The 20285-nt window shown below is 30.2% G+C and overlaps 3 protein-coding genes across 3 annotated transcripts; all 3 read left to right on the plus strand.

Moving 5' to 3' along the window:
• Positions 1-864: 864 nt before the first annotated feature.
• Positions 865-14445, plus strand: LOC148770658 (uncharacterized). The gene is made up of 16 exons (XM_088817975.1): positions 865-891; positions 969-994; positions 1076-1236; positions 1324-1414; positions 1514-1638; positions 1733-1817; positions 1909-1990; positions 2157-2215; positions 11390-11535; positions 11637-11690; positions 11797-12172; positions 12315-12387; positions 12469-12726; positions 12876-12994; positions 13127-13230; positions 13385-14445. Exons 1-16 carry the CDS (start codon positions 865-867, stop codon positions 14443-14445), a joined length of 2847 nt encoding a protein of 948 aa, XP_088674101.1.
• A 376-nt stretch (positions 14446-14821) lies between these two features.
• LOC105968282 (uncharacterized) lies at positions 14822-15589 on the plus strand. The gene has a single exon (XM_088817976.1). It carries the CDS (start codon positions 14822-14824, stop codon positions 15587-15589), a length of 768 nt encoding a protein of 255 aa, XP_088674102.1.
• Positions 15590-15625: 36 nt separating this feature from the next.
• LOC148770659 (uncharacterized) lies at positions 15626-16378 on the plus strand. Its single transcript, XM_088817977.1, has one exon. It carries the CDS (start codon positions 15626-15628, stop codon positions 16376-16378), a length of 753 nt encoding a protein of 250 aa, XP_088674103.1.
• Positions 16379-20285: the final 3907 nt, after the last annotated feature.

Here is a 20285-nt window from a genome sequence, read left to right on the forward strand (position 1 = left end):
ACAATTACGGTCAACGTTTAGCGGCGGACGTGGAAAAACAAAACAAACCAAACAAAAAAAAAAACTTTAAAAAACACTAAAAAAAGAGACCGCCGGAAACCGGCGAAAAAATCTGGAAGAAAAGAAAAGAAAAAAAAAGGAAAAAGCAAAAAAAAAAAAAAAAAAAGAAAAGTCAACGCCGGAGACCGGCGTTGACCGCCGGTCAACGCTGGAAACCGGCGAAAAAGTCCGGAAGAAAGAAAAAAAAAAAAAAAAGTCAACGCCAGAATCCGGCGGCAAAAAAAAAAGTTTTTGAAAAAAAAAATTTTAATAATTTGTGAAATTTGGGGTCAAATTGAGATTAAATTAAGTTAAGGATGAAATTGGAACATATTAAATTATACTCCAAAAAAAAGTCAAAATTGAATTTTTGTGGTCAAAATTGAACTTTTATGGACAAAATTGATTAATTGGGGTTACAATTAAGAATTGGGTATAAATGGTTGGGGGTAATATTGGCATATACATGAATGTTTCCTTTAGTTATAATAAATATTAAAGAGATGGGCTTATTGGTGAAAGAGATATGTCCCATAAACCTAGAATAATAAACATGCTTGGTTGGGGACTTTTGCATAAAAATCCCTATACTTTATTCATATTTTGGAATATATATCATTGAAGAGTTGTTATCTGATATTCATCTTTTATTGTTTGATTTAATTCACTAACAAATTTTTGATTACGTGTATTAAACACATATAGATGTTAAGGCAAGTAGATCTCATTAGAAACTTGGGAGGTGAAAAAAAGTCATGGAATCTCAAAATCCATGTTTTGCACATTTGGAAACAACCAAATTATTTTAAGAAAGATTTTCAAGACATGGAGATGATATTCATTGATGAACAGGTGATTATTTTATTTTAATACGTCAAATATGATTGTTAGGAAAATATATTTTTCACATTTGTTTTTTCATTACGCAGGGTAATACAGTGCAAGCTTCCATTAAGTATACACTGTTATACATATTTGAGTCTAAGATCAAAGTGAACAGATGTTATGTAATGTATAACCTATCTGTTTTTTGTAGTGTCAAGACCTACAAGCATGCCTTGAATGACTATAGAGTCACTTTTGAATATACATCTATTGTGAGAGAAGTTGACGTTCCGTCTATTCCAATGTATTCATTTATGTTCACACCTTACGCAGATATACAACAAGCGTCAAACAACAATGAGTATACGATAGGTATTAAATTTTTCCATTGATTTTTTTCTTAATATTTAGCATTTATTTACTGGATGTATTCTTACAATTTTTTAATATTAATCGCAGATGTTATTGGTTCGCTTTTGTCGATATGTTCGTTGAATCACCTATCGGGTGGAACAAAACAAAACATTCCATTTGAACTTGAAGATATTGAGTATTTTCAAAAATCACTAAAATATATTTTTTTTGGATTTAAATCATTTATATTTTCATGTGTTTTACATATCAATTATCATTTTATTTGTTATGCAAGTGGTTCGAAGGTCAACTGTTTGTTGTGGGGAAAGTTTGTTGAATACATACTTCAACGAATTCAAGATATTGGTGTAGGGCCGTATATTGTTGTAATACAATTTGCAACGAATGAGATAAAGAATGGTATTAGTTTGTTCAATAATTTCTTTTATGCATTTGGTATAATGAATGTTAGCGACATTTATTACATTTCACTATTATTGTTATGTTTTCGTAGGTGAAGTTCAGGTATCTAACCATTGGCATTCATCACGCGTGCTTATAAATGAGGATATACCTGCAATTAATGAGTTCAAATCGAGGTTACAATTTTATATTTAAATGCATTAATTACGTTTTTTTAAAATTTATTTTTTTCATTACGATTTATTTGCATGTAACTTTTCATTTTAGTCTCATTCGGAGTAAACCAAATAGTGGTCAAGTGATAAGTCAAAAATCGTCGCAGTCTTCTTACTCGATGGAAGATGATTTCGTAAGACTGTCCGAAAAAATTTGGACGAACTGAGTGACACAAATGAGGTAATAACGATGTATTTGCTACATTATTTATTCGTACATTTTCAATAAAATACTAATAGGAATCATTTATCAAAATTGATTATAACTATACTTAACTAATGTTTATTTTCACATTTTAGCCTGGAAAATATGTTGTATTGGCCAGTATTAAGGGTCTTGTGAAAACATCAAAGTGTTGGTACAATAGTTGCATTAAGTGTAATTGATCTGCTAGACAGGATTCAAAAATGTGGTATTGTCACGTTTTTATAGCTCATTGGCCTACTGCTAAGCCAACGTATGTACTAGTAGTGAATTACCATCTTACATGATTATAATGATATGGATTGACTTGACTACGATTTCCCAAATTAATTAATTATAGTAGATATACAATTAAATTTATCTAATTGAGGATATTGAGTCCGCAATGTTTTATTAATTGCAAAAAATCCCACTTACCATAATTATCCATATTATTAATGAATAAATTTTAATTTATTGATTTTAAGTTTTACCTCTCCTACATGTCAAATTAGTGTCTTTTTATTGATTGATTAGTTTCCTATTTGTAATCAATAATTGGAAAAAAGAAACATTGAGGTGTAAATGCAATATTAATATTTTTTCCACATCATTAAAGAGTAAATAAAATATCAGATTAAAATCAATAGTCTTTTATCTTGTAGGAAAATAAAATGTGAGCAAAATAAATGGCCACTAGGCCAATTAACCAGAACTTTCTAAAGCAACACACTTAAGGCCACTATACACACTATTAATATTAAGGGCAAATTACCAAAACCCCCCTGAGGTAAGCCTAAATAACGAAAATCCCCCCCATGTTCTCGTAATTACGAAAACCCCCCTTGACTAACGGTTGACCGAATTTTTTTAACCGAAAACGTGAAATGTCTATTATATCCTTCTGTTAAATATGTAAAAAATAAAGGGCAAATTACCAAAACCCCCCTGAGGTAAGCCTAAATAACGAAAATCCCCCCTGACATCCCTTTCAGTTGATGATTTATTGCTTTTATAAATTTATTTATTACTTTGTAATTTGTATTGATAATTTGATATTATAATTTTTTATTTTTTTTATTTATATATTTTAATTGATTTTATTTATCCAGAGGAGTATTCATACGGATTTATGCTTTTAGCTTGAATGATGCATGGTTGTATTTCTCGAATTGTAAAATATTTAATTTTATGTATAAAAAATAATTAAATTTTGAAATCTCGTTCATTGATTTTTTTTAATCCAATAAAATACATTGTACATTCATAATGATTGATTATATTTGGGTTTAATTTAAGAAAAATAAGTATTTTGCAGACACTTATATATTTTTTTATTTATATATTTTAATTGATTTTATTTATCCAGAGGAGTATTCATACGGATTTATGCTTTTAGCTTGAATGATGCATGGTTGTATTTCTCGAATTGTAAAATATTTAATTTTATATATAAAAAATAATTAAATTTTGAAATCTCATTCATTGATTTTTTTTAATCCAATAAAAATACATTGTACATTCATAATGATTGATTATATTTGGGTTTAATTTAAGAAAAATAAGTATTTTGTACATTCATAATGACCCCTCATTAAATAAAATGCTTACAATTACCCCCCTAAGGTTAATTTCGTGTACAAGGGCAAAATTGGTATTATCGGAGGAATATTCGGGAGAATCAAAAAGATTCTATCGAGTCTAACACCGTTAGAGCGATTTGTAAGACGTCTGCATACCTCAGGGGGGTTCTCGTAATTACGAGAACATGGGGGGGATTTTCGTTATTTAGGCTTACCTCAGGGGGGTTTTGGTAATTTGCCCTAATATTAAGGGCAAATGGCAAAAAGGTCCATCACATAGGACTTTAATGCATTTTAGTCCACAAAAAAAACAGTCTCTCAATTAAGCCCATCCCCATGTCTTTAATCTAAAATACCCTCAATAATATAATTCTTATCAATTCCACCCATTATGCTCTTACTTCCTTAATATTACACATTGACCCCGGATTTAAACAAATATATCACATTAACCCCCAAAACTTTTTTTTTTCAGAAAATAATTTTTTTTCTGAAATGTTTTTTTTTCCGGCCTGATTCCGGCGTTGACTTTTTTTTTTTTCCTGATTTTTTTTCCGGCCGGTCAACCACCGTTGACCGCCGGTCTCCGGCGTTGACTTTTTTTTTTTTTTTTTAAATTTTTTTTTGAATTGTTTTTCTTAGAAAAAAATATTTTAATTAATATTACTGTTTTAGCTACTAAATTACTGTCTCAGACAGTAATATTACTGTTTGGTACAGTAATATTATGAATATTATTTTTTCCGAACAGTAATATTATGAATATTATTTTTTCGAACAGTAATATTATTAATATTATCGTCTATGACAGTTAAATTACTGTTGAAGACAGTAATTTAGCATCTAAGGCAGTACTATTAATTAAAATATTTTTTTTAAAGAAAAAAAATGAAAAAAGCCAATTAACAGTTAAATTACTGTCTCCGACAGTTAAATAACTGCTGGAGACAGTAATTTATCAAACGAATACAGTAATATTAATTAAACATAATTTTTTTAAGAATAAAAAAGTCAATTATCAGTTAAATCAGTGTCTCCAACAGTTAAATAACTGCCGGAGACAGTAATTTAGCAACGAATACAGTAATATTAATTAAAAATATTTTTTTTAAGAATAAAAAATCAATTAACAGTTAAATTATTGTCTCCGACAGTTAAATAACTGCTGGAGACAGTAATTTAGCAACGAATACAGTAATATTAATTAAAAAAAATTGAAGAAAAAAAAAGAGTCAATTAACAGTTAAATTACTGTCTCCGACAGTTAAATAGCTCCCGGAGACAGTAATTTAGCAGCTAAGACAGTAAAATTAATTAAAATATATTTTTTAAGAAAAAACAAAATTATAAAAAAAAAAAAAAAAAAAAAAACAGTCAACGCCGGAATCTGGCCGGAAAAAAAATATTTCAGAAAAAAAATTATTTCCTGCAAAAAAAAAGTTTTGGGGGGTTAATGTGATATATTTGTTTAAATCCGGGGTCAATGTGTAATATTTAGGAAGTTAGAGCATAATGGGTGGAATTGATAAGAATTAGGGTTAAAATTGGGATCAAAATTGAAATTAGGGTTAAAATTGGTTAATTGATGAAATTGGGCAAAATTATGGTGTAAATCATGAAATTGGAGTTGAATTGGGTTTCAATGAATTGGGGGTAATTTTGATATATATGAAAGCATTTTCCTTATTTGCAAATAAGTTTGAATGGGTTGGATTTATTTAAAAGACAAAAAAATTCGATGTCCCTCCTTTAATTAAGTGCCCTTGTCATGGGCCTATTTGCCATTACCTCTAATATTAATTTATGCGTGTCCTTGTCATATATAAATCAATTATTATTATTATATCGAAAGTCAATAATGAAATTAAATTCATATTCGTATTTAATAAAATGTTAAAAATATATTAAATAAATACACATTTTTATTTTTTATTTTAATAATAAAAAGTGTAATTTCATAATATTTTAAAATTTATATATTAGTTTAAGTCGAATTTTGAAAAATTTAATTCTATAATTATATTATATTTTCAAGGATAAATGCTAATTAATATATCAAAATATATGGAATGATATATTCTATATTTAAAGATTTCCATGTATCTTGGTCAAATAATTTATTGATAGATTCATTTGAATTATTAAATATTTTTAAAAACATTATTCTTATATTAATAAATTAAAAAAAAAAAACTATATTTTTTATTGTAACATATACATAAAAATAAAAATATTAGAAAAAAATTCGAATATAATTTATTCAAAGTGTTCAAAAGAAAAGAAAATTTACAATATTAATAATTTTCCCACATTATTATGTTTAAATTAATTTATATTAATCCCAAAATTTGTATGACAAAAAATCCAATTTTTTTAAAAGAGTAAAACAAATTAGATTAAAATATAGAAAGTCAATAATAAAATTAAATGCATATTCTTATTTTATAAAATGTTCAAAATATATTGAATATACACACATTTTTTATTTTTTATTTTAATAATAAAAAATATAAATTCATAATATTTTAAAAATTTATAGATTAATTTTAATTCGAATTTTCAAACATCTTATTCTATACTTATATATACTATATGTATAAGGATAAATGCAAAGTAATATGATTATCAAAATATATGGAATTATATAATCTATATTTAATAATTTTCGTGTATCTTGATGAATTAATTTATTGATAGATTCATTGCAATTATTAATGATTTTTAAAAACATTATTCCTATATTAATAAATTAAAAAAAAAACTTTATTTTTTTATTGTAATGTATACATAAAAATAAAAATATTATAAATATTATAAATTTACCATTACCATATTAGCATTATAATTAGCTATTAACATTATAATTAGCTTTAAAATTAGCATTAATATATTATGATTAGCATTAAATTATCATTAGCATATTAGTATTAATATTAATATTAGTATTTGTATTAGTATTAGGAGCAACATTAAGATTATGATCAAGATTAATATCGAGATAATGATTAGGATTAAGATCAGAATTGGGATCATGATCATGATTAGGATTATGATTATGATTATAATTCAGATTAAGATTATGATCATGATTAGCATTGGCATTAGCCTTTTATGATTAGAATTAGTATTAGAAATATCATATTACTATTAGCATTAACATATTAGTAATATCATTAGCATATTAGGATTTGTATTAACATTGGCATTATGATATATTAATATTAGCATTAGTATATTATACTTAGAATTAACATTAGCTTATAAAGATGAACACTAAACTAGCATCAACATATTAGAAGATTGACTTCAAGTATGTACAAATATCTAGGAGTTAGTTGTAACTAGAGATTATGATTCCTCGACAAACTGTTAGCCTAAAATTTTATATAATGTAATCTATGTAAGTAATGAAAGGTGTGGAAAATAAAACTCTTTCAAATATTTCTGCAAATATATTTTTATATAGTATCAGGTGGGTATTGACAAACGTCGTAAATTATTTTCTCTTCCTCCATGTCTACTGCATCTACCACAAACACTTCATCCCTTCCCATCTTAATCCTTCTTCCAGCATTAATGTTACTAAACTTACTCGCACAAATTATCCCATATGGAAAGCGCAAATACTTCCTTACCTAAAAGGCCAAGAAGTCTTCGGTTATATCGATGGAACAATTAAAGCACCACCTGCAACTCTTATCGTCAATGGCACCTCAACTCCAAATCCCGAATTCGCTCTCTGGACCAAACAAGATAATCTAATTCTTAGCACTATTAATTCTTCTCTCACCGAAGAAGTTCTTGCCCAAGTTTATCAATATGAAACCTCCCATGCCATTTGGCTTGCACTTCAAACATGTTTTGTTTCTCAATCTAGAGCCTAAGTTGTCCAAGTTCGGTCTCAATTAGCTACATCTCGCAAAGGTCATCTCTCTGCTACAGATTACTTCGTGCAAATCAAGAAACTCGCAGATCAACTATCTATGGCTGGCCAGGCACTCACTTCGGATGATATAATCACTTATATCTTGGTTGGTCTTGGACCGGAGTTTGTTGTAACTAGAGATTAGGATTCCTCGGCAAACTGTTAGACTAAAATTCTTTATAATGTAATCTATGTAAGTGATGAAAGGTGTGGAAAATAAAACTCTTTCAAATAATTCTGCAAATATATTTTTATATGTTGAAACAGATTTTCAAAGAGTCATCAATCATGTGGAGCGTGAGCTGGAGAGTTAGATTCGGAAATCTCGAACTCTCTTTGAATATCTGTTTCAACAAGATTAATATTGGGATTATGACTAAAATTAGGATTATGATTACGATCAGTATTATGATTCTGATTAGGATCAAAATCATGATCATGATTAAGATTAGGATTAAGATTAGGATTAGAACTGTGATTAGGAATAAGATTAGAAATATGATTTATATTAGGATTATGATTATAATTAGCATTATTTTTTAGGATTATCATTAACATTTGCATATTAGCTTTAACATATTATGATTAGTATTAGCATTGACATTAACATATTATTACCACCATTAGCATATATATTAGTGTTAAAATTAAGATTAGGATTACGATAATTATTATTATTAGTATTAGTATTAGAATTATGATAATGATTAGGACACGGGTTGAGATTATAATTAGGATTAGGATTAACATTAACATTACGATGGAGGATAAATATTAGCATTAGCGTTAACATTAGGATTAATATTGTTATTAGCATTAGCATTAGCATTGAGATAGTATCCGGATTAGCATTAGCATTACCAAATTGGCATTACCATTAGGACTAGGATTAGCTTTAGCATTACCGTATTAGGATTAATATTAATATTAGTATTAGCATTCACATTAGCATTAGCATATTATGATTAGCATTAGCATTTACATATTAGGATTAATGTTAGGATTAATATTAGTATTAGTATTAACATTCACATTAGTTTTAAAATTAGCATTAGCATTAGCATTAACATTAGTTAGTATTGGCATCAACATCAGCATTAGTATTAGCATTAGCATTAGTATTTTAGAATTACTATTAGGATTAGGATTGTGATAAGGATTAGGATTATGATTAGGATAAGGATTATAATTAGTATTAAGATTTGTATAGCATTAGTTTTAGGATTCAGAATATGATTTGTATTAGCGTTAACATTAAGATTAGTATTAACATTAGTATATAATTAGGATTGGTGGTAAGATTAAAATAGTATTAGCATTAATATTAACATACTAGGATTAGCATTAGCATAATATCAGTAAGATTAATATTGTTATTATCAGATTACTAATAGTAATAGTAATAGTCATAGTAATAGTAATGATTATAGAAATAGTAATTATAATAGTAATTTAATAGTAATAGTATTATTATTAGTATTAGTGTTAGTGTTAGTATTAGTATTAGTATTAGTTTAGTATTAGTATTAGTATTAGTATTAGTATTAGTATTAGTATTAGTATTAGTATTAGTATTAGTATTAGTATTAGCGTATTAGTATTACTATTAGTATTAGTATTAATATTAGTATTGGTATTAATATTAGTATTTTTTAAAGTAAACTATTAGTGTTAATATTAAAATTTATATTATTATAAGTATTAGGATTATTTCGACTAAAATTTGAAGTAGGATTATGATTATGATTTTTATTAGAATTAGGATTATGATTACAATTACTATTAAAACTAAAAATAACATTAGTATTAACATTATGATTAAAAAATAGAATTAACATTACCATTTGCATATTAGGAATAGTATTAAAATTAATGTAAGCATTAGAATATTTGCATTTCTATAACGATTAGGATTACGATTCGTATTATTATTAGGATTAGGATTATAATTAGAGTTAGTATTAGTAAGACTAACATTACCATTAGGATTAGAATTAGGATTATGATTATGATTGGAATTAATATTAGTATCAGGATTATGATTGGAATTAGTATTAGTGTAACGATTAGGATTAACGTTAGCGTTGTGATTAGGATTACCATTAGAATTACTAATAGTAATAGTATTATTATAAGAGTAGTCTTAATATTAGTATATTACTATTAGTATGAGTAATGATAATGGTAATGGTAATGGTAATGATTGATATTGGTACCAGTATTAGTATTGGTACTGGTATTGGTATTAGTATTAGTAATGGTAATTGTAATGGTAATGGTTAATTGGTAATGCTAATGGTATCGGTATTGGTGATGGTAATGGTAATGGTAACGGTAATGCTAACGTAATGGTAACGATAATGGTAATGATAATGATATCGGTATTGGTAATGATATTGGTATTTGTATTGGTATTTATATTAGTATTGGTATTGGTATTGGTATTGATATTAGTATTAGTATTATTATTGGTATTGATATTGGTATTGATATTGATATTAATATTGGTATTGGTATTGGTATTGGTACTGGTATTGGTATTGGTATTGGTATTGGTATTGGTATTGGTATTGGTATTGGTATTGGTATTGGTATTGGTATTGGTATTGATATTGGTATTCGTATTGGTATTGGTATAGGCATAGGTATTGGTATTTGTATTGATAATTGTATTGATATTGGCATTGATATTGACATTGATATTGGTATTGGTATTGGTATTGATATTGCTAATTGTATTGATATTGGTATTGGCATTAGTATTGGTATTGGTATTGATATTGATATTGGTATTGGTATTGGTATATTCGTATTAGTATTAGTATATTAGTAATAGTATATTAGTATTAATATTAGTATTAGTATTCGCATTTGTATATTAATATGAACATTATCGGATTAATATTAGAAAGAGTATTAATGATAGCATTAGTATATTAGGATTAACATTAGTATTAGTGTTACTTAGTATTATGATTAAGATTAAAATTAGCATTAATATTATCATTGGCATTAGCATATTAGGATTAATATTAGTATGAATATTAGTATAAATATTAGCATTATGATTAGAATTAGTATTAGTATCAGTATAATGATTGGAATTATAATTATAATCAAAATTTGCATTATCGTTAGCATTATAACATTAGGATTCGTATTAAGATTACCGTTAGCATTAGCATATTTGCATTTCTATAAGGATTAGAATTATGGTTCGTATTATTATTAGATTTAAGATTATGATTATAATTAATATTAGGATTAAGATTAGCATTACAATTAGGATTATAATTTGGATTAGAACTATGATTGGAATTAGTATTAGAACTAAGATTAGAGTCAATGTCAGGATTATGATTAGCAATAGCGTTATGGTTTGGATTAACATTAGGATTACTAATAGTAATAGTATTATTATCATATTAGTATTAGTATTAGCATTAGTAATGGTAATGATAATGGTAATAGTAAATGTAATTGTAATGGTAATGATTGGTATTGCTACAAGTAATTGTGGTGTCGATGCTATGTTAGATGTTAATATTGTTATCTTTGTACAATTATTGCTAAATAATTATAAATAAATGAATTTTATAATAAAGATGTTACGTTGTTATTACAACAGATGACTTTGAGTACTGTCGCAATGGTGTATCTACATCGTGTGAAGATCATTTACAAGTTACAAAATCTTATTATGTATCAAATAAAAGATGCGATCTTATTTTCTAGGACTAATTTTATGTCTTATTAAATGATTAAGTGTGCAATACATGTAGACAATATTCCAGTTTCTTCTTTCATTTCGATAGAAGTTGAATGTTTACTATTATGTTAGTTGTACCGTGCGGAATGGAAAGAAGATGGCTAGGAGTCATAAAACAATTGACTCTGTAACACGTATGTTGGATATGACATCATTACCCGCTATGTTGTTAGATGAGGATTTACAGACGTTAAGAGACATTTCTTCCGACAGCGGAGGTAATTATCTTTGTCATCATCTCATAACGTATCTCAGTGCTATGCGTTATTTGTCAGTATATTTTTCTACTGTAATGATAATTTTTTGTACATAAATGTAGATTCTGAATATGTTTCCAACGATGAGAATAGTGACGATGCAGTTGACGATACTGGTAAATATCATTTTAATTTAACAACTTTTAATCTTAACATTACTAATTATATAAATTCATTATTTTTTTGTTAAATGAATAATATTATTTAATTAATTTTGGATAGATTATGAAGATCTTGGAGACCAGACGTATGAATGTCCTTTTTGTGGTTCAATGATGTGGTACGGTGAAAGAATTGACAATCATAGACAAACAACCAGGCCCAAATTTGGCTTATGTTGTATGTCCGGGAAAGTCCAGCTCCAAAAAATAAGAGATGCACCTCCTACACTTAACAATTTAGTGTTTGGCACTGATCGGAGGAGCAAACATTTCCAAGAGAACGTACGATCGTATAATATGATGTTTTCTTTCACGTCGCTTGGTGGAAAAGTGCAGACATCCATTAATAACGGATCTGGTCCATACACATTTCTGTTACACGGACAAAATTACCATCTACTGGGCAGTTTATTGCCGGAAGAAGGCACTAGGCCTAAGTTTGCCCAATTTACATTTTTGACACAGAAAATGAGATTCATAATCGAATTGATGTCGTCAGGTAAAATTTTCGGAATTATATTCCTGTCCTAAGGAATATAGAGCTTACAAATTATAATTACATTATTTTTTATTTGACAGGTCCAGAAATCAATCAAACAGTCTTGACCCAGCCATCGTTGCATCGTTGAAAGATATGATTGACGGTAACAATGTACTTGCACAACATTACCGTGTTGTTCGAGATCGTTTTTCCAATGATCGCCATCAATGAGTAAAACTCATATTGGTCAAGAGTCGCAGTACTGATGGCATGACGTACAATCTTCCTAACGCAAGTGAAATAACAGGCTTGATCGTTGGTGACTTTGACACACAAGAGGGTGTTAGGGATATTGTAGTTGAGACGCGCTCGCTTCAACGAATCAGTGAGCTCCATCCTCTTTACTTGTCTCTACGGTATCCTCTTTTATTTCCTTACGGTGAAGATGGTTATCGAGACGATATCAGTTTGAGAGAATCTTCATTTGCTGATAATAGAAAAAGAAGGAAGGTAAGCATGCGAGAATTCTTTGCATACCTAATTCAGAAACGACATGGAGAACATTCGTTACTTTTGCATTCCAAGAAGTTATTTTAGCAGTTCTGTGTTGATGGATTTTCGATGGTTGAGTCACAGATAATTTCATAAGGTTCAATCAGGATCAACTTAGGGTTGACATGTACAAGGGTATCGAAGAAAAGATTTGTAAAGGAGACACTGAGGGTAAATCGGTTGGACAACGCATTATAATTCCAGGGTCGTTCACCGCAGGTCCAAGGTATATGTTTAACAACTTCGTTGATTCTCTTCAAATATGTAACTTGATTGGATTTCCAACCCTATTCATCACTATCACATGCAATCCCCAATGGCCAGAAATACAAAGGGTGTTAAAAGATACAAATCTCAGGCCGGAGGATCGGCCAGACATTTTGTGTCGTGTGTTCAAAATGAAGCTCGATAGTATGATGACGGAAATCAAGAAGGGCCGTATATTCGGACGTATTAGAGCATGTGAGTATTTAATTAGATATCCATTTATAATTAAACATTTAATGCGTTATATAAATTAGATAATTTAGTCATGTGCGATTTTAACTACTTTTTTGCTTCATTAACTAAATTAATTCATATTTTTTAATACCGTATGTTTACATTTTTTATGCAGATGTATGCACAATTGAATTTCAGAAACGAGGTCTACCGCATGCACATATTTTATTGTGGTTGCATAATGACGAAAAGCCCAAGAATCAAGAAGAAATTGACAGGATCATATGTGCTGAAATTCCTAACGAAGAAAACGACAGAAAGATGTACCAGTTGGTGGAGAAGTATATGATACGTGGACCGTGCGGTCAGGCGAATTTGAAATCTCCATGTATGAAAGATAGAGTTTGCACGAAGCGATTTCCAAAGCCGTTTGTGCAGTCCACTGAATCAGATGCAGATGGGTTTACAGTGTATAGGAGAAGGGAAGATGGCAGAACAGTTACGAAGAAGAAGACTACTCTTGATAATGGGTTTGTGGTCCCCTACAATCGTATATTGTTGAGTAAATACCGAGCTCACATTAATATCGAGCTATGCAACCAAAACAAGTCAATTAAATACCTGTTAAAATACGTAAACAAGGGGTATGACCGAGTCACAGCGGCATTTTATGAGACACGCAATACAGATGGCGGTGCTGAGATTCATGATGAGATAAAGATGTACTACGACTGCAGATATCTTTCGGCGTGTGAGGCAATGTGGAGGTTGTTTAACTTTGATATTGATTACAGAGACCCGTCTGTAATGAGGCTAAGCTTTCATCTCCCCGATCATCAGCCATTTGTCTTCAATGAAAACCAGTCGTTACAAAGTGTGTTGGATAGGCCATCTGCCAAGCAAACTATGTTCCCGGCGTGGTTTGAGGCCAACAAGAACTATCCACATGCAAGGGACTTGAGGTACGGAGATTTTCCACAACAATTCGTGTATAAAGAGGATTCTCAAACTTGGGCGCCAAGGAAAAAAGGATTTTCTATCGGTAGGATTGCGAATGTTCCCCCTGGAAAGGGAGAAGACTATTACCTTAGGTTGCTACTTAATATTCAAAAGGGATGCACGTGCTACGAGGACATCAGAAAAGTTTTTGACATCGTCTACCCTACGTTCAGGGATGCATGTTATATGTTGGGTTTGCTAGATGATGACAAAGAATACATAGATGCAATAAAATAAGTGAATACTTGGGCATCAGGGGATTATATAAGAAGGTTATTTGCGGTTATGCTGCTTTCCAATAGCTTAAGTCGGCCCGAACATGTTTGGCAAAGTTGTTGGTTGGATTTGGCTGAGGGTATTGCTTCAAACAACAACGTCTTCATAAAAATCCAGGTATGGCAATTTGTATGGCATTGTATTCAATTAGATTTTACGTATTAATCATTCTTTTAATATTGTCTCTCTACGATTTCAACTAGATGCACATAATTTATCCATTTTTTTTATTGTTGAAGATTTACATATATCGGATGAAAGCTTGAAGAACTATACTCTCACCGAAATAGAAAAAATATTGCAAAGCAATGGTAAAAGCCTGCAAAATTACGCGCCTATGCAAGTTCTAATCGAATACTCATATGAGGACACAAAAAACATATTGGTGTTAGATGAACAGGACTACGACCGGTTTGAAATGGGTAGAGAACTTCAACAGTGTCTTACTTCCATTACAGATAAGCAAAGAAAGGTTTATGATGTAGTCATGGATGCTATAACCAATGACAGTGGTGGAATGTTCTTTCTATATGGCCATGGTGGAACAGGAAAGACTTTTCTATGGAAAACTCTTTCGGCTGCAGTTCGTTCGAAGGGAGAGATTGTAATTAACGTTGCATCGAATGGTATATCATCGTTATTGCTCCCCGATGGAAGAACAGCTCATTCTCGATTCGGACTACCCATAAATGTACATGAGAGTTCCACCTGCAGCATATCGCAACAAAGTCCACAGGCAGAATTGCTCATAAGGGCAAAGCTTATTATATGGGACGAGGCTCCTATGATGCATAGATACTGTTTTGAAGCCCTTGACAAGACAATGAAGTCAATAGTACAGGCTGACAAACCCTTTGGTGGTAAGGAGGTTGTTCTTGGAGGTGATTTTAGGCAGATTTTACCAGTTGTGCTCAAAGCATCAAGGCAGGACATAGTACATGCTACGATAAACTCCTCTCCGCTGTGGAATTTTTGTCGTGTCATGAAGTTGACTAAGAACATGAGATTGCAGTCATGTTCTTCTCCATCTAATGTGGATGAGATAAAAGAATTTGGAGACTGGATACTGAATGTTGGTAATGGGGGATGTTGGGGAAGACAATGATGGTGAAGCTAAGCTTCGATAGAGATTCCAGATGACATGTTGATTGGTGATTCAGAAGATCCATTCAGAGACCTACTCGAATTCGTTTACCCGGATTTGTTGAGTAACATGTACGATCGAAATTATTTTCAAATGAGGGCAATTCTTGCACAAACTAATGAATGTGTCGAGTCTGTGAACGATCACTTAATGTATCTCCTTCCAGGAGAGGAGAAGGGGTACCTGAGCTCAGATAGTATGTGTAGGGACGAGCACACAATGGAGGATAATGCAGAAATTTATTCGACTGAATTTCTCAACACAATAAGATGCTCTGGAGTTCCTTCTCATGCGTTGGGGATCAAGGTTGGTGCACACGTTATGCTAATAAGAAACATCGATGAAGCTAGAGGATTGTGCAACGGTACCAGACTTCAAATTATTATAACTGGCATTCACGTTCTGAGTTGCAAAGTTCTTTCCGGAAAAAATATCGGTGACATGGTGTTCAATCCTCGGATGACTTTAATACCATCTAACTCCGGACTGCCAATTAAATTTCAGAGAAGACAATTTCCGTTGATTTTTTCTTTTGCAATGACGATAAATAAAAGCCAAGGCCAAACTCTTTCGCATGTTGGTTTGTATCTTCCTAGGCCTGTCTTCAGCCATGGTCAACTATATGTTGCAGTGTCCAGAGTTAAGAGCAGGTGTGGCATTAAGATATTCATCAAGTCGGATTCGGGTGAACTCACCAATGTTACTAGAAATGTCGTGTACAAAGAATTATTTCCTCGAATTCGAAGGTAGAAAATATTTTCATATTTATCATTTATTCATGTGACATGTTTTTTATTTTATTTTTAAAGAACTTATTCTTTTGCAGGTGTTTCTTATCTATACATTTTAATTTCCCCGGTGCAATGTTATTTTCAGTCATTTCCCTAGGGTGCTCGGTGCAATTCTTATTATCTTTAAAATTTATTTTTGACGATATACTAATATTTAATAGTATTCTTATATTATAACTATGAAGAACATGACACTTATAACATATTTTTATTATCGTTGGTCGATTACGTTATGTACTTAGATTCAGTGACCATAATAATTGTTATCTGCTTAAATTTATTTTTGAGACATGTATTTTCAGTCAAAAATATGTCGCCCCGTGCATCGCACGGGTGAATACTAGTAAGAAAAAAAGGAATAAACGGTGGCGGTGGAAAAAATGTTAATTGAATGAAATGTACCACAATTGGTAAAATTTATCACTCATAGCGATTGATAAAACTTCAACTATTTCCCAGTTTTTCAAATAGTAGAAGAAATGTTTAGGGTTTGTTTAGATATAGCTTCAATGGTAGATTACTAGATCCAACTTAAATTGTTCGTGTAAATTTTTCACCTTTTTTGATGCAAGGTTGTCAATTGTTTAATTTATGTATTTGTTCGTTATAAGCAGATATAAACTCGAAGCCCGAAAAAATAATTGCGTGTGGAAATAGCTAGAATTGAATGCCTTTGAGCCTATAATGTTCGAATGCAAGTTGTGTCAACCCAAACTCGATCGGCTTACATTGCCCGATTGCCAGTCTTCCTTACCTACACCCCAAAGCTATTATGTTGTTTATAGCTGTTGACATGGTCAGTCCGGTATAATTTAAGACTCTAGAAACAACTATACTTTTCTTTTTTTTTCGTATTTATAAGTAGTAGTGTGCTAAACACCGATGGAATTTTTCTTTTTCAATTTGTGGGTGCTCTAATCATTATAGGTAAAATTAAAACGTAACGGGGTGTTAGCACCTTAAATATAGTTCTAATCTACTTCTAACAAAAATATTTTTGTTTTATTTTGTTTTTCCCTTTTTGGAATGCTATCAGTGCATCGGCACGGGATGAAATACTAGTTAAAAATAATTATAAGGTTCACCATTGCAATATCAGTATAAAAGAGAAAATGCCCGATTCATCTGCTGGCCTGTTACATCTCAAAAACACCCTTTCATCACATACAAAAACAACATTTCTCTTCTTCATCTCTTCTCTGAAGTCTACAACAACCGTTTACAGGCTTCAAATTCTGCAAAATCGTACGTGAAAAAACATCTTCTTCATCAATAAATCGTATGTAACCGACCAAATTTAATTAAGGATTTCTCATGAACAAGCAGTCTCATTCATCAACAAGATGGTTTCCAGGTACTGTACATTCTGATTGATGCATAAATGCAATGTTTTGAAAACCGGACCGGACATCGACCCGGACGGCAATATCGATGCTACACCCGGTGATTTTAACCAGGCACCCTAATTGATAAGATTCCCACTACGGGTTCAGTTATGGCCCATTGGGTTTTAGAAAAATAATTATAAAATAAATTAAAAAGGACACATGTCAATAAGAGAGCTACCCGGTGAAAATCACCGGGTGTAGCATCGTATTCCCCGACCCGGACAAGCTACTGGGTTACGGTTGGACCGGTTCAACCGGGTCCAACTGATTTTTTCATTTTTTATTTTATAATTATTTATACATAAATTTTAAAGTACTAGACAGGTGCACGTGCGTTGCACGTGTCTAGTTAATTCTTTATTTTTTATATTGAATTTTGTATATTTATCCTAATATGCTATTAAAATTTTAAAATATCTTAAGTAAATAGTGTATATTTATCCTAATTTTTTAGTTTAAAAAATCTAGATTTTAGATTTCATGCTATGACCATTAACCTGAAAAATAAAATGAATTAAAGTTTCCATTCCAAATCTCATGCCGCAGCCCGAGAAAATATTTTAGAACATGCTATCTTGCAATTCAAAACTTTTTTAAATTCTTGTGGGACATATATTATAATTATATGTTTAATATAGTACATATGAAAGATGTTAAGAAATGATCAATTTTCTAAATACCCCGCGCAGTAATACCTTTTCAAATCAAGACAATCATATTTTCGAATTTTGCTAAAGTCCATCAGGTAGCTTAGTTAGAGAGATTAGGTAGAAAATAGTTATTTTAGATTGTAAATTAATTATCATCCTGAAACTCACCTGTCCTCAAAACCACATTCACTAAAAAATTGCATTTCTTCCACTCTTCCGCCTCTCCTTACCGGCTCTGGCAGCTGACCACCTATATTCCGCCACAACATCATTGGAAAAATTTTATTTTCACTTTAGGTGTTTGTATTCATTACAAAATTTCCAACTGAAATGTCCCTTTTTCAGCCTAAAATATATTTTTTCAGTCTAAATTCAACAACTAAGTTGTCTATTTTCAAGTCCGACTAAAGGACTTTTAGAAAATCAAAATACTCGGACGGATTGTTTGCTATACACAATATTTGAGGGATTTTTAGTCAATTTTCTCATGAAGAAAACATTAACTTTAAATCCCAGAATCTTATTTACGCAAATAAATTATTTCTATTTACATGAATGATCCAACGATTATGTACATTAAACTACTAAGAAAAATATTATTGTCGATCAAACCATTTAATGTTAGTTTATTGTTAAAATATAAATATATATAGCCTACTTATTTTCATGAAAAATATATTTTTTAAGGCTCAATAACGTCTATGAAGTTTTAATTATTATATACTAATAATTAATTTCAAGTACATATTGTCTCAACAAAGTTATAGTCATACGTATACCATTAAATATTCTTTTATTATCAACAATTTATTACTCTGTAAAGTATATATATTTGATATATTGTCCGTCTCTACAGTTATTGCATAACATAACTATAATTTTCTTTTTAATTGAGTACGTACTTTAATAATTCAAAATATACAAAAATGAATGTATACATAACTTTAAATATAAAAGTATAAATAATTTTAACATTCTTAATATAGTGAATAATGTATGGACCTCAATGCACACAAGTTAATTGATTTCATAAATGTATCTAGCTAGATAAAAAGTACTTAAATTTGCTAAAGTAGCTAACGATTCGATGGATCTCTAGACAATGCCAACTATGGAAATGGCAACAATTAACTGTTCTAGCAGGTACTGACACTAACGTTTCTCTGAGACTTGTGTACTGAAATATGTAACGTAAATAAGTTCATACGGTATAACATCTCAAAATATGGATTTAGTCATGATATGCCTAGTGCTTGAGTTTCTCGAGAGTCGATGACTGAAAAAATCCAATATTTTAAAGGCGAATACATGATTTTTTGTTTTTACAGGAAATAAGTAAATCAATGCCATTAAAACTTCTCTTTTATAATACTGAAGTATAGGATGACATAAAGATGACGATCACGAATCACGATCACGCACCTAAATTACCTTAGCAGCTCCGCAAAGATTCATACTCTGGCTGTAAGGTTTTTTAGGTTTCGTCTTTTTAGATCATTAAATTCTAATTTCAGCATATCAAAACGTAAGAATGATATATAATCATGTTTGGTACTATTAACTAATGTGTAAATTTTACATGCAAAAGGTAAAAAAAAGAAAATAGCATACTGCACACCTGGATTTTAAGGTGAGCACACTTCACTGAAGAATGTATACTTCATAAATAATTTTTTTGCTTATCGAATCCATTTATGTAGCACTGATGCAACAAACGTCTTTATGTAGCAACTGAGCATTTTTTTTTAATTTTCTTTTATTAGTATACAATCTGATTGTAGAAACGCGCATGTTAACGTACAACTGAGTGTCTGTAGCCCGTACAAAA

The sequence above is a fragment of the Erythranthe guttata genome, chromosome 5, assembly GCF_056151865.1.
Source record: "Erythranthe guttata isolate IM_541 chromosome 5, IM_541, whole genome shotgun sequence".
Taxonomy (NCBI): Eukaryota; Viridiplantae; Streptophyta; class Magnoliopsida; order Lamiales; family Phrymaceae; genus Erythranthe; species Erythranthe guttata.